The sequence below is a fragment of the Balaenoptera musculus genome, chromosome 3 (assembly GCF_009873245.2).
Source record: "Balaenoptera musculus isolate JJ_BM4_2016_0621 chromosome 3, mBalMus1.pri.v3, whole genome shotgun sequence".
Taxonomy (NCBI): domain Eukaryota; kingdom Metazoa; phylum Chordata; class Mammalia; order Artiodactyla; family Balaenopteridae; genus Balaenoptera; species Balaenoptera musculus.
Genome location: NC_045787.1, coordinates 81,849,738 through 81,863,300, shown reverse-complemented (window position 1 = coordinate 81,863,300; position 13,563 = coordinate 81,849,738). Strand labels below are relative to the sequence as shown.

Sequence of the window (13,563 nt, the reverse complement as noted above, 5' to 3'; positions counted from 1 at the left end):
GTAGTGCTGAAGCAAGAGGGGCCAGAGCAGGTGCCCAGTGTGGGCCAGGGCATGTGCCAAGGTGGTCTCTGCACATCAGTCAGTGTTCCAGACAGCTCCCGATCCACCAACTTCCATGAGTATCAGTCATGGCCACCCTCACCCCATTCAGATGCAGTGCTGGGTCCAAGTCAGCTATGTCCTCACCAAGTGTGCACTGTCCAAGACAGTGGTAACCTTCACCCTAGTGGGGAACTGCGCTGGAGCTAAAGGGGCTGGGGTATTCACTGGGGTGGTGATAGGAAACCAGCCAGAGCCCCAGGCAGTTTCAATCTGCTTCCACCATCTTTTTTGGGGAGTGAACAAGCATGTGCACACTCTTTATGAGTAGAGTCTCAGTTTCTTACAGCTCTCATATAAGTTCCACTGGTCTTCTAACCAGCTATGGGGACTTGTCTTCCCACTATCAAATACCAGGGCTGGGATACTCAATATTTGGTTCAAATCCCTCACTCTCCAGGGAGGCTCTCTGAGCCCATAATAATCTCTCTCCTCTTCTCTGTCCCCTCCTAGGAGTGTAAGTCCCGACCTGATCATTCTCCTCCCTTCCTACTTGATTCTGTGTGGATAGTTCTTTACAGCCTTGGTTGTAGAAGAGTCTTTCTGCCAGTCTCCAGTTGTTTTCAGTGAGAATTTTTCCACATGTAGATGTATTTTTTGATGTGTTTGTGGGGGGGATGTGAACCCAGTGTCCTCCTGCTCTGCTATCTTGATCTCTTCCCCAATTTTTATACTTTTAAAATAGATAAAATAGACATAAGTAAAATAAAAGATAAAAAGCTAGAAGAGACAAAATATTTAACATTTTTATAAAGTTATAATGTACATGAGGTGAAAAGTTGTAACTGTAAAAGTAAATGGGATTAAGCTTGAAGAAAAGAAAGTAGAACAGTGAATAAATTTAATATCTATTTAGCTATAGCTATAAAAATATAATGGACTAGAAACATATTTTAAAACAACAAAAACATAATACTTGGAGGTGAGGGAAGTAAATCATGGAAAAGAAAAATTAATGAAATTAACACTTGCTGCAAGCATGTAAGGAATAAAATTTCATAGGGGAAAAGCTCCTTTTAAATGTGTGGAGCAGAGAGATCATCAACACGTTCACCCTCCTTTTCTTCATCTCATGCTTGTCTCATCCCTTATTACCCAGGAAGACATTTACATACCAGGACTCCAATGAACAAAGAAGTGTCAATGAGTATTATAATATGAAAGAACTTTGTGACTATAAAGGACCAAATGAATATGAGGTATTCTTCATTGCTTGTGTGACTGCTGATAGATGACAGACTATATCAAAGAAGATAGTGTCCAAATTATTTAGATATTTTGATAGTCAAATATTGGTAGTCAAAATATTGACTTTCCTTTGAAGGCAAATTAATTACTGTTGTAGAAAACATAATCAAATATATCACTTGTATTTATGTCAGGACATTATATACTGGTTTTAATCTCTGAGTTGTCTGCTAGGTTTTACTTAAAATAAATTGGTGTTCATGGAAGCAGACTAGGTAAGATTCCAGCATGGGAAGCTGAAACATTTTTAAACATGCTATAAGCAAAAAGATAACCATTACTTATTTTCTATGGCAAATTATAGCTGTGTACCATAAAGAATCAAGACCAGAGCAGGTGAGAAGTTAAATAATCAGGTAAGACACTTGAGAAGTTAAAAATTTATTGGTGTCCTCCTCAACTTACGTTTTCCTTCTATTTGTCCATAGACACCAAGGCCTTTTTACTGGCAGGATCAGTGTCTCCCATCATGCAACCTGGATTAGGGTAGGAAGTAGATTAATGCTTCTACCTCATGAAAGAAAAAACTTCCAGAATTAATTGTGACATCATATGACCCATCTTCAGGAACTGTTTCCTCTCTGCAACATTCCTCTACAGCGATTTCTTCATTAACATTTGTATCCCACCTACTTGATCCCTCTCCTGAACCTCAGCCTACTTTTCTGAGGCCTCTATACCTAATACTTTATATTTTGTTGGTCCTGCTCTTGTTTCAGACTCCAACTAAGTAAGCACATATAGAAGTACCTAACCTAGTTTGAAGTTCCAGACCAGCATGAGCCTCCTCTGGTGTAGTAAAGACCCTAGTTGTTGGCAGACTCTGTGATGGACTAGGGCTAAGATCCACAGTACTGCAAGATATGGCTGTTGCACAGAACTGTCTCCTACTGTGCGGAACTAATTCAGTTTCTCCCTTTGTGTATCAACAACTACCAGAATTAAGCCTAATTTTGCTACATGAAACAACTTGGATACCGATTTGTATATCTGGCCTTCTTCTTTGACTCCTGTATTTTATATCTAAGAAAAGAAATGGGTTGATTTTTTTAAAGCAGGAACACCTGGAAGAGAATCCATGGTATTCTGAGTATTTGCTATGCTCACAGTCCCTTTCTGAATAAAGTGCCCAGAAGTGTTTCCTTGTGCATTAGTTGCCTTGCTCTGTATGATATATTCCAAATGTCCTAGCCAAAAGTAGATCTGGGATCAGCACTTGAGTCCAAGACAGTAATCTTTAGATTCCCCAAAACCTATTAAATATCATATCTTGAGAACAATGACCAACAGAGACACCTTGCTGTAAACTAGCTAATCTAGTCAGTTCCTCTCTCTTGGGGAGTATATACATAGGAGAAAGAGAGGGAAACTCAAGCAACATAGCTTTGGTAAATTGACATAGAGAAAATGAATGAGCAAAGACCATTGAGATAAAGAAGAAAATGGAGAGAGAATAGTCAGTAGCCAAAATAGAAGCAGACATAGACACAATAAGCTGACAGAAAGAAACTGAATATTTGGGCCTTTGAAGCAATCAAGATAAAGCAATGGAACTCCCACTACTGAGCAGACAAGATAGGCTGCCATCTTATTCTGAATGATGGTTCAGTTTCTTTACGAGCTCTGAATTGTTTAGCTACTGAGAGAGTGTTTGGGCTTTCTTACTTTCTGTGTAACATTATGATAAGCTGCATCAACTGAATTAGCCACTGAGTCTGTTCATTTTAATCCTAAACAGCATAAACACAAAAATTATCTCATGCATTGGTTCTCAGATTAACATCATCATCATCATTTGGGAATTTGTTAAAAACGTGAATTCTTAGGCCCCATTCCAGACCTACTGAATCAGAAACTCTGGAAGTAGGGCCTGGCAATATATGTTTTATAACTGCCCTCCAAATGATTTAAGGCTAACTCAAGTTTACAAACAACAAATTTAGTAATCTCATGTGATTACTCTTATTTTATAAATTATGAAACTGATGTATATTCTTTACTGGGTACCTACTATGTGCCAGAAATTATATAAATTATTACATATATGCAATTCTCATAATCACCATAAATATACGTATTATCATTTCTACTTTACAGATGATGAACCAGTAATTTAAAGAGGATGAGTAACTTTTCCAAAGACATGTATGTCTTTGGACACACACTTACACACACACACACACACACACACACATATACAGGTGGCCGAATTGAGGTTAAGAATATAAGAATACCTCATGTATTTTCTCTCAGGCCATTGCTCTATCTACTATTACATAATACTTGCTGAAAATGAGATATGTAGAGATTGTGATTTGCTTATTGTTACTCCAAAAATCAGTTGCAGAGCCAAGACAAAAAACCAGATTTTCTGTTTCTTGTTTTGCTTGTTATATCTAATACAGACTTCCATTTCATACAGAATCATGGAATATTGCTATAACTTTCATTAGAATAAAGACTGTGCTTAATATTCAATTCTCAATAATTATTATGAATAAATCAACATTTGTGAACTAGAAGGACCTATAAAAGAGGTATAATCCACTAATTGAGCAGTATCTGAATGTGCAACATAAGAAATATAAAATTTTAAAAAATAAAATAAAATATTCAAATAAGACTATTCATAAATAATTATCTATTTTTAAAATTAGATAAAGTAAAAAGTAATCACAAAACTATAAATAATTCAGAACTACTCAAGAACTTCATGAAAAAATTTAAAACTCATGTAACAGTATTAGAGGAGACTAGGATAAGTTGAGAGATATACAATTTAATGGATAAAATGACAACTTTCATATATGTGATTTCTTTCTCAAATAATCTATGAATTCAATGTGATGTAATCACTATGGCAAGAATTTAATTTTTTTTAGTAAATGACAAATTGATTCTAAAATTATTATGGCAGAATAAGGGCATGAATAGGTAAAACGAAGAGTGTTGATCCTCGTACACATTAAGACAGGCTATAAAGCCTTAGCAGTGAAAAAAAAAAAAAAAAAAGTAGCATTTTCTCAGTACAGATAAATAGGCCAGTGGAACAGAATAAAGAACACAGCTACAGATTAATGTATCTAAGAACTTGTCATATGATAGAAGAGGCACTTCAAAGATAATTGTTCAATAGGTGTGATGACTAACTTCGTTCTCTATTTGGTAAAATGAAGTTGGCTCTCTACTTCATGTTATGCAAAAAGGTGATTTCTAGGTTAATAGAATGTGTCTAGAAAAAACAACAAAGTTAATGTTTAAAATGAAAGAAATACCTTGTGACATAGAGGTAGGAAAAGGTTAGACAAGATTCCCAATAGCGTCAAATATGGGCTTATAAGTTATGGATTAGATTACATTAAGTCAAAGATTTCTGTTCAATGAAGGAAGCTATAAACAGTTGTAAAAGGTGGGCGACAGATACCTAAATCCAACAAGAGATTAATATTTAGAATAAACAAGGAATTCTTGGAAAATCTACACAAGAATTTCAGGAAGCCTAATAAACATACAAATAGCCAGTTCATACACACAAAATAGTCCTAAATAGCTAAGAATTATATCAAGAAATGCTCAGTTGTATTGGAAATTAGAGAAATACAAAATATAGCATTGTAATAATATACATTCATCAGCATGGAAAAAATTTGAAAGCCAGCCAATATTAAAGTGTTCGTGATTATGTGGGGTGTGCCAGTTATTATTGCTACATGACAAACCTCCCCAAAACTTAGTGGCTTAAAATACTAGAGCATCCGTTTTGCTCATGATGCTGTGATTTGTGCAGGGCTTACTCTTCTCAGCTCTACTTGTGGTCAGTTGTAGTGAACTAAGTCTGGGGGATGGAGTCATCTGAAGACTTGTTCACTCAGATATTAGCTTTTGATCCTGGCTGTTTGCTGTAATGCCCACACATCGCCTCTCCATCTGGCCTGGGCTTTCTCATAACATGGTAACCAAGTTCCAAGGCCAGAGTCCTGAGAGAGTGAGAGTTCCCAGCAGAAGTCATATTATCCTTTTATGACCCAACCTCAGAAGTCATGCAGCATTACTTGCTTTGCTGAGGCGGTCGTAAAGCCCTTTCAAAGTTCAATGCCTCTTTCTTGGAGAATAGCAAAGTTCTGGAAGGGGATGTGAAGTCAGAAATATTGATCTGGGCCTCCCTGGTGGTGCAGTGGTTGAGAGTCTGCCTGCCGATGTGAGGGACACGGGTTCGAGCCCTGGTCTGGGAGGATCCCACATGCCGCGGAGCGACTAGTCCCGTAAGCCACAATTGCTGATCCTGCGCGTCTGGAGCCTGTGCTCCGCAACAAGAGAGGCCGTGATAGTGAGAGGCCCATGCACCGCGATGAAGAGTGGCCCCCGCTTGCCACAACTAGAGAGAGCCCTCGCACAGAAACGAAGACCCGACACAACCATAAATAAATAAATAAAATTAAAAAAAAAAAAGAAATATTGATCTGATGAATTTTAGAAAATATCAGTTGCTACATGAAGAAAATGGCACTATCTTATATTATGGTGGGAATATAAACATAATTCTGGAGAAAAGATTTGGAGAAATAATGGAATGAAGTATACCAAATTCCAATGCCCTAGCAGTCCCTTTCTAGGATATGTACTTCCAAAGACACTCTATCCTGTTTCCTTAAGAGTTGCACAGGGATGTTTAATGTAGCCTTGTTTGTGCCAGTAGGAAGTTGAAGTCAGCCTAAGCATTTAACCCTATGGGAGTGGATAAATATTGTGGAATTACACTATGTAATGTTAAATAGCACTCAGAAGATGAATTCGATGAATATGCAGAAAATGATTAGATTTTAGAAATTGTGTTTAGGGCTAGAAAAAGAAATTTTAAGTTTGTTAAAAAATATATACAAATATAAAACACCACTAAATAGTTTCAAAGATATATACATATCTAGGAAATCCAGAAATTAGTTTGAAGGTTAATGTTTTAGTTCTAGCAGTTCTAGCAAACTGCCAGATCCCCAAATAAAAATTATCGGTGGTATGGAGATCAAATAACAAATAAAAATGGTTAAAATACTACATGTCTTTTATGGTATGTGTATATTGGTGAATTTTAAATTTATATTTCAATTTTTATATACATATATATGTATTTTCAGTTAAGATTGAGAAAGCTAAACTTTTTGTGGATTGGTCATTAACATGCGAGTGGGTATATCTATTCCTCTTTACCTAACAAAATAAAGTAATTCATATGTAACTTATTTCTATTTCAGATTCTGATCAAGAATCCAATGTTTGTGTACCTATCCCTGTCCAGAGCTTCAGAATCTTTAGTTATGATTGGAGCATCTGAATTTTTGCCTATATACATAGAAAATCAGTTTATATTAACACCCAGTGAAGCAACTACACTTGCAGGTAGACATTTCCACTCGTACTCGTTATGAAATTTTTATGTAAAGTTTTCTTATATGTATTTATGAACTATTTCAAATAAGCAGAAAGTAGAAGGAGTAGTAGCATTTGCTTAAACTTTAAATATCTAAGTACTTCTTGCTGAAATTTTTAAAATATGAGCACTTTGCCATCATTGCATCAATAGTTTTTAACACATAAAACCTTGTAAGACTTCTGTACCTCTTCTTTATCCCATTTCTCTCCCTCCCTCCCCATAGGCAACAACTCTTCTAAAGTTAGAGTTCATCCTTCTCTCACATTTATATATTTTTACCTCTTATGTACCTATTTACATACAATCTGTTTCTAAAATTCATATATCATTTTGTATGTACTCTTCTGTTACTTTCATCTGAAATTATGTTCATCGATTCATGTTGATCTCTATTTAGTGCATTTTAACAGTGCTGTGGGATTCTATTTTATGAATACTGTTTATTTATCCATATCATATAAAAGGATATGAAGTTGCCCCCAACTTTTTCACTTTTCCAAACAGTGCAGTAACAAATAGACTTGTACATGTCTTCTTGTGCACATTTGTAAAAGTTGATCTATATTTAGACATTGAAGAGGCATTGCTATTGTGTACATCAGTTTTACTAGATATTGAGAATTGGCTCTCCAAAAGAGGTTGCAAATGGAACTAAATGTTTTAAGGTTCCAGCATTAATGGAAAGATGGTAAATGTGATCATTTATTTTATGCTATAAAAAGTCAGAGATGCATACTGTAACTTGCAGATAACCAGTAAAAGAATAGTAAATGAGTATATTTATTTGAAAATTTTTACTAATAATTTAAAAAAATAAGAAAGGAAAAAAAGAAGGAACATAAAACATGTGGGCCAAATAAAAAACAAATGTTAAGGTATGCAAAAACATTGACTATCAGCCTATTATTGAGTAGATTTTGTGATAAAGGGCACACCATTGTCAGACTGTGCATAGTCCAAAAGCCAAACATGACACAGTTTCAGGGGCCATGACAGATTTTTCCACAGGTATACCACATTGTTTGACACTCTGATTAATCTAATTAATAGAGATAGGGACTAAACCCATTCAATTTGTTTCATAGAGTATTTAATTAAGGCTCATATCAACAGGACTCCAAAGAACAGGATAAGGCCACTTGCAGTATTGGCCTCAATCATGCTGGCAAATTCCTGGACCAAGCCAGCTGAACAAATTTCTTGGCCCTCAGGGTCTACCTTAGAAAGCAAGATGGCTTTCTCCTAAAGTTTCCGTATTGACCTTTCCACTTAGCCTGAGGTATTAATCCAAGCATAACAGAATGCGTTAGCAATTGCATATATTTTACCCTGGCCTGCAAGGATGAAGTTTTGGGCAATTCTGTCATCCATAACAATGCTGATCAGTGACTGAGGCTGACCAGAGTGCTTTCCAGGGATGAGGTGTCATTGATTATTTCAACTAAAATTAGGGACAAATTTTGTACCACCTTTTCTAGTTGGATTACTCTTAGAGTAATAAAGATAACTGCCCTCAGGGTACATATAAATAATGTATCAGTAGTCCCTCTGGAAATCTTCCCTGAGTAACCAAAAGTAAGTGCATTTAAAAGAGATTTCCACTGTCTTCTGAGGGCTACTGGTGATCTACTGGTGGTGTTTCTTTAATCATTTGAAGATCTCTGTGACCCACCCCCATGGCTTGAACACACCAATTCCAGTTGACAAGTAAGGCTTGTCAAATGGTTAGTGGTGAGTCTATTTTGGTTCATCTCAAACTGAGAATATCAGTCCACAGAATCACAAAGTCTCTGTGGGTCAGAGCTTTGGTTGTGACAAGGAGCCAGCAGTAAGCTAAGAGTTGCTTTTAAATGTACCTGTTTCAGGGAGTTGGTGAGTCCTATACAACCAACGATGCTTCTGAGTGGGGACTTCCTCCCTTTTCCATAGACTCCAGCAAACAAAATCATCAGTCATGGAGCCCTGAAGCTCAAATAGGTCATTAGGTTTGTGGTACCTCAAAGTAGGGAGCATACCACAGCTTGCGGATTGGCATCCAGTGCAGGCCTCTGGGTTAGCTGGTATACAAGACCAAAGAGAATGCCCAAGTGAATCGGCTACTGTCTCTAATACTCAAGAATCCAAAGTGATGCTAGGCTGGCTTTTGGTTGGGGGAAGGGAGACAATTTTTCCTTAACTTCCAGAGTGATAGAGCATTGTGATTTTGTCTGCAGAATCCCCCCAAAACTCGATGAGCAGACTTCTGGATTTTGTTAGGCTTGATCAGTCACCCTTGCTGGTGATGGTGTGCTAATACCAGAGTCAGAGCCATTGAGTCAGGCTTCTGACCCTACAGCCAACTGAATAGCATCTATCACTGAAAGCTTTGGGCATCATAGTGTAGTGGTAGTCACAGTAAGTCCTGACCTGCCCCCTTGTAGTAAATGGAAGAGGAATTTAGGTACTCCTGAGGGAATACTGCAAATGTATATTTGTGGCCTTGTAGCATGAATGAGAATTAGTCTTTTTCTTTGGGTGCTAGAGGGATGCAAAAGAAGACTTTGGCAATGTCCAGGACAGCATATCCAGTGCCATTGGTCTGTGCCAAAAATTTAGTTACATCACAGTGTATGGAACATCCAGGGCTATAGGAACAATGGAATTCAATTGGTGGTTAATCCACTGTAAACCTCAAGCCCCTGGTAACTTTTTTTACTGAACATAAGGTCTGTTGAATTGAGATACTGCAATTCTTACTACTTCTGCTTCATGTGAGTCCATAATGAGAGTTGGGACTTTCCTTTTTCCTCCTGAGATTCTATGTTGTTCCTGTTGGACCATACTTGAGGAGCAGGGGTAGCAATTTATGTATTCCAGTATCACTTTTGGAATTTAGAGCATATACAGTACAAGCCTAAAATAGGTAAAATAATTACCTATTTTATATTTTGAAATTGGAGCCACAGCATTTGTGTAGTGAAGCCACAACAAAAGTGCTCTAAAAGGGGATCTATCTTGCTTATCCAAGCATGTTCACTATAGAAATATCCTAGAAAATATAAAACAAAAAGCAGTCAGTACTTCTACTTGTAGGATATACAGCATCAGAGGGTAGTGGAGAATTGTTGCCCAATAAATAGAGTAGTAGTTATAGTACATTTAAATAAAGACAAATCTTGACCTCTACCTCACTACATACATAGATACCAATTCTAGATGGATTGCAGCTCTCAATGTGTATGTAAAACAATGAAACTTTTTAGAATAAGGCATAGGAAAATATCTTCATGGCTTGGAGAAGACAAAGATTTATTAAACAGGACACAAATTACATAGCCATAAAGAAAAAAAATGTGCTATTACATTAAAATTAAGAACTTCTGTTCATCAAATGTCAGCATGAAGAGTGAAAATGCATGCAAAACAACATTTTCAATAGAAATATTCTACAAAGTGTTTGTGTCCAGAATATGTAAAAAATCTGACAATAATAAAAAGGCAGATAATCCAATAAAGATGGACAAAAGACTTGAACAGCCAGTATATAAAAGATGATATCAATTGGCCAATATTCATGTGAAAATGTGCTCACCTTCAGTGGTTTTTCAGGGAAATGCGTATTAAAATCACAATGCAATACTATTACCCATTCACCAGAATTGCTAAAATGAAAAAGAAAGATATATGTTGGCATGGATGTGGAGCAATTGACATTTTATCCACTACTGTGAGAATGTAAATTGGTTTATCATTTTATAAATCTGTTTGGCAGTATCATAAAAATCTGAACCTATACATATCCCCTGACCCAGGAATTCAACTCCTAGTTATATACCCAACATAAGTTCTTCTCTTAAGAGTATACCCAACAGAAATGCAAACATTTACAAAAGGACATATACATGAATTTTTAAAGGAGCAGCACAATTTGCAACATCACAGTGAATAAATAAGTTGTGTTGTATGCATATACTAGAATGCTATTCAGCAATGAGAAGGCATGAACTATTGTTATATACAAAAACATGGGTGGATTTTTCAAACATCATGTCCAAAAAAAGAAGCCATAATGTATGCATACTTTATGATTCATATTTTATAAAATCCTATAAGTGCATGAAAGAGCCTCTGGCCTTCTGGTAATGTTTGATTTTTTTTACCTGGGTGTGGTTGCGTAGTTATGTTCACTTTGAAAATTCATCAAATGTGTAATATTGCTTTGTGTATTTTTCTGTACACCAATAAAGTATTTACATAAGAAGTTGATTGGAAGTTCTGTGCTTTGCAGTTGAATTTTCAACTGTTTTGTGTCCTTTTAGGGTAGTCTTTCAAGGACCCAGCTATTTAATTTTTGAACTCCCCGTGTCCAGTATTTTCTTATTGCCTAGGGCAATAAGCCTGACAGCCAATACTTTCTCAGCCAAGTTGTGTTCTCAGTTTTCTGCTCACAGATGTAATTGGTTTTCTTAACTCTATAGTTGTTGGGTTCAAACTGAATAAACCTAGGGTTGTCTAGCATTGTGGGTAGGGATAGGAATTGGGGATCAAACATTTTATATAGACAGCCATCCAATCCTCTTGTTTTTTAAGTCTACCTCACTCTTGCTTTCAGTCATACCTACTGCCCTTAATTTCTGAGATTATGAGGTAAAATGTGGTTTACTTCTTCTTGACTTCTTAACTGCAGCCTTGTTGCTCACCCTCTGATTCACTTCCAATTCCCACAATTTTCTTAATAAACATTGCCACTACACTATTTGTACTTTTTTGCTTTCTAATAAATGAATTTGTCTGTAAATTCTACCTTTTAACAGACACTCATATAATGTTTGCTATGTGACTATACACTGTTCTAAGCACTTAAATATTAACTCATTTAGTTCTCCTAACAAGTTATAATGGAGGTATCGTTAGCTATAGATTTTCTTTAGTAGCATCTCATACATTTAGATGTAATTTGTATTATTGTTCAGTTCTAAGCATTTTAAATTCTCATCAGCATATCTTTACTTAAGCCATGAATTATTGAAAAGAGATTTTTAGTTTGTAGACATAGGCTCTTATTTCTCTTTTTAAATAACTGCTTGTTCAAATCAATTAATACTTTCCATATCTTTAATAGTGTTGTTAACTAAGTCTCTGTCTCTGAGAAAGCTGAGTTAGAACACTTTGTTTACAGATTTTTAATTTTCTTGAAATCTAGGCAGTGTTTACATAATTTATTTTATGCATTGTCATTAGGTATATACATGTTCATGATCTACATTTTCATGGTATATGTTTTTTCACTGCTTTATTTTCAAGCTTTCCTTTTTTAAAAATACCAAATTTGATATTCTGTCTTTTTAATAGTTGTTTTATCCATTTATCATTTTAGTAAATTCTGACATATTTAAGTAATTTTTAAATTTTTAATTGTACATTTTGTTTATTACACTTCTCTTTTGCTTCTTTTTTTCCCCCACTATTCTGTCCTGTCTCAATGGACTCATTTTTTATTCATTTTATCCCCCTCAGTTGGTTTAGGAAATTTTCACTACTCACTTGCAGTTTACTAACCCCACTCCTCAGGATTGTGTATGTGTGTTTGGTCTAGTTTATTAATTTTATCTTTTAAAAAAATTAGCTATAATTATAATTCTTTTGCAAGTTACAGGCTCTCTGGAAGCTTTTACAATTTACACTTTAATCTTGATGTTATGAAGTTTCCTTACCTTATTACCTTATGTGATTTAATATTTATTTATTTTTACTCTTTCTCAGTAATTGGAGTGCACTTTTATTCCCAGGACTAATATTTCTTTAATTATTGAAATTTCTCATTCTTAGCTACAAATTTTCAAATGTTGTTCCTCCGGTATGCCTTTTATTGTATTTCTCACAACTGCTGTAAAACATTTTGTGGAGCCTCTTATTCTAGGTTCCTTAGGCCTATAGCTTCAGCCCCACTCACAAATTTGTATTTCTCTTAGGGTTCAGGGTTTGTTGAGGTATTTATTAATATCATGCCTTTAAGTTTTGTCTCAGTCTCTTAGTTAAATCTATGTTTGCTATATGTTTAGAGCAGAGGGGATTGCCTCAAAGTATGAATTTTCTGTACTGTCTTTAGCTGACTATTTTTTAACTGTGTTTTCTCTTCCTCCTTTCTTTTAGGACTTGTTTTAATTCCAGGAGGTGCTCTTGGCCAGATTCTGGGAGGTATCATTATTTCCAAGTTACAAATGTCTTGTAAAGGCCTTATGAGATTTGTAATGGTTACATCTGCTGTAACACTTGTACTGCTTGCATTTGTAATTTTTGTACACTGTGATTCAATACCATTTGCTGGGATCACTGAAGATTATGGCGGGTAAATATAATTTTATATTTATGAGATTTTTACATCTAATCCCAACAATAGATTTCTTAGTCGATTAACAATTATTTATCCAGTAACCCTAATATGCTCATATCATTCTTGGCATTATTGAACATGTAAAAGAAACATAAAGCATAGTTCACCTTTCACTTTAAGGGCAGAAATATCATGATAGCTTGTGGTATGACTGCTTATGCATTCATATAGTCTAAAGAAACAAAACATAATGAAATGAATCAGAACCCAGAACTAGAAATCTGTATTAAAGTGAGTAGCAACTAGGAGACCATACTAACTGTCTGTACAAAGCCAGTCTTACCTTTGTTTTTGAATTGGTATGTCTGCCTTCTTATCAAAGAATGGAACTGAAGACATCTGAAAGTATGCATGAGTAATGTCTCCTTTAAGTTAAACATGCAAAAATTCAAAGAACTGGGCAGAGATTGATGTT

General features: G+C 35.5%; 1 protein-coding gene across 1 annotated transcript in view; it reads left to right on the top strand.

The window, feature by feature from the left end:
* SLCO6A1 (solute carrier organic anion transporter family member 6A1) overlaps positions 1-13,563 on the top strand; it is a 96,757-nt gene that overhangs the window by 37,239 nt on the left and 45,955 nt on the right. Inside the window, exons 7-8 of the mRNA XM_036847277.1 lie at positions 6,597-6,741; positions 12,908-13,103. Of these exons, the coding sequence (XP_036703172.1) occupies positions 6,597-6,741; positions 12,908-13,103 (341 nt within the window). The remainder of the gene's footprint in view (positions 1-6,596; positions 6,742-12,907; positions 13,104-13,563) is intronic.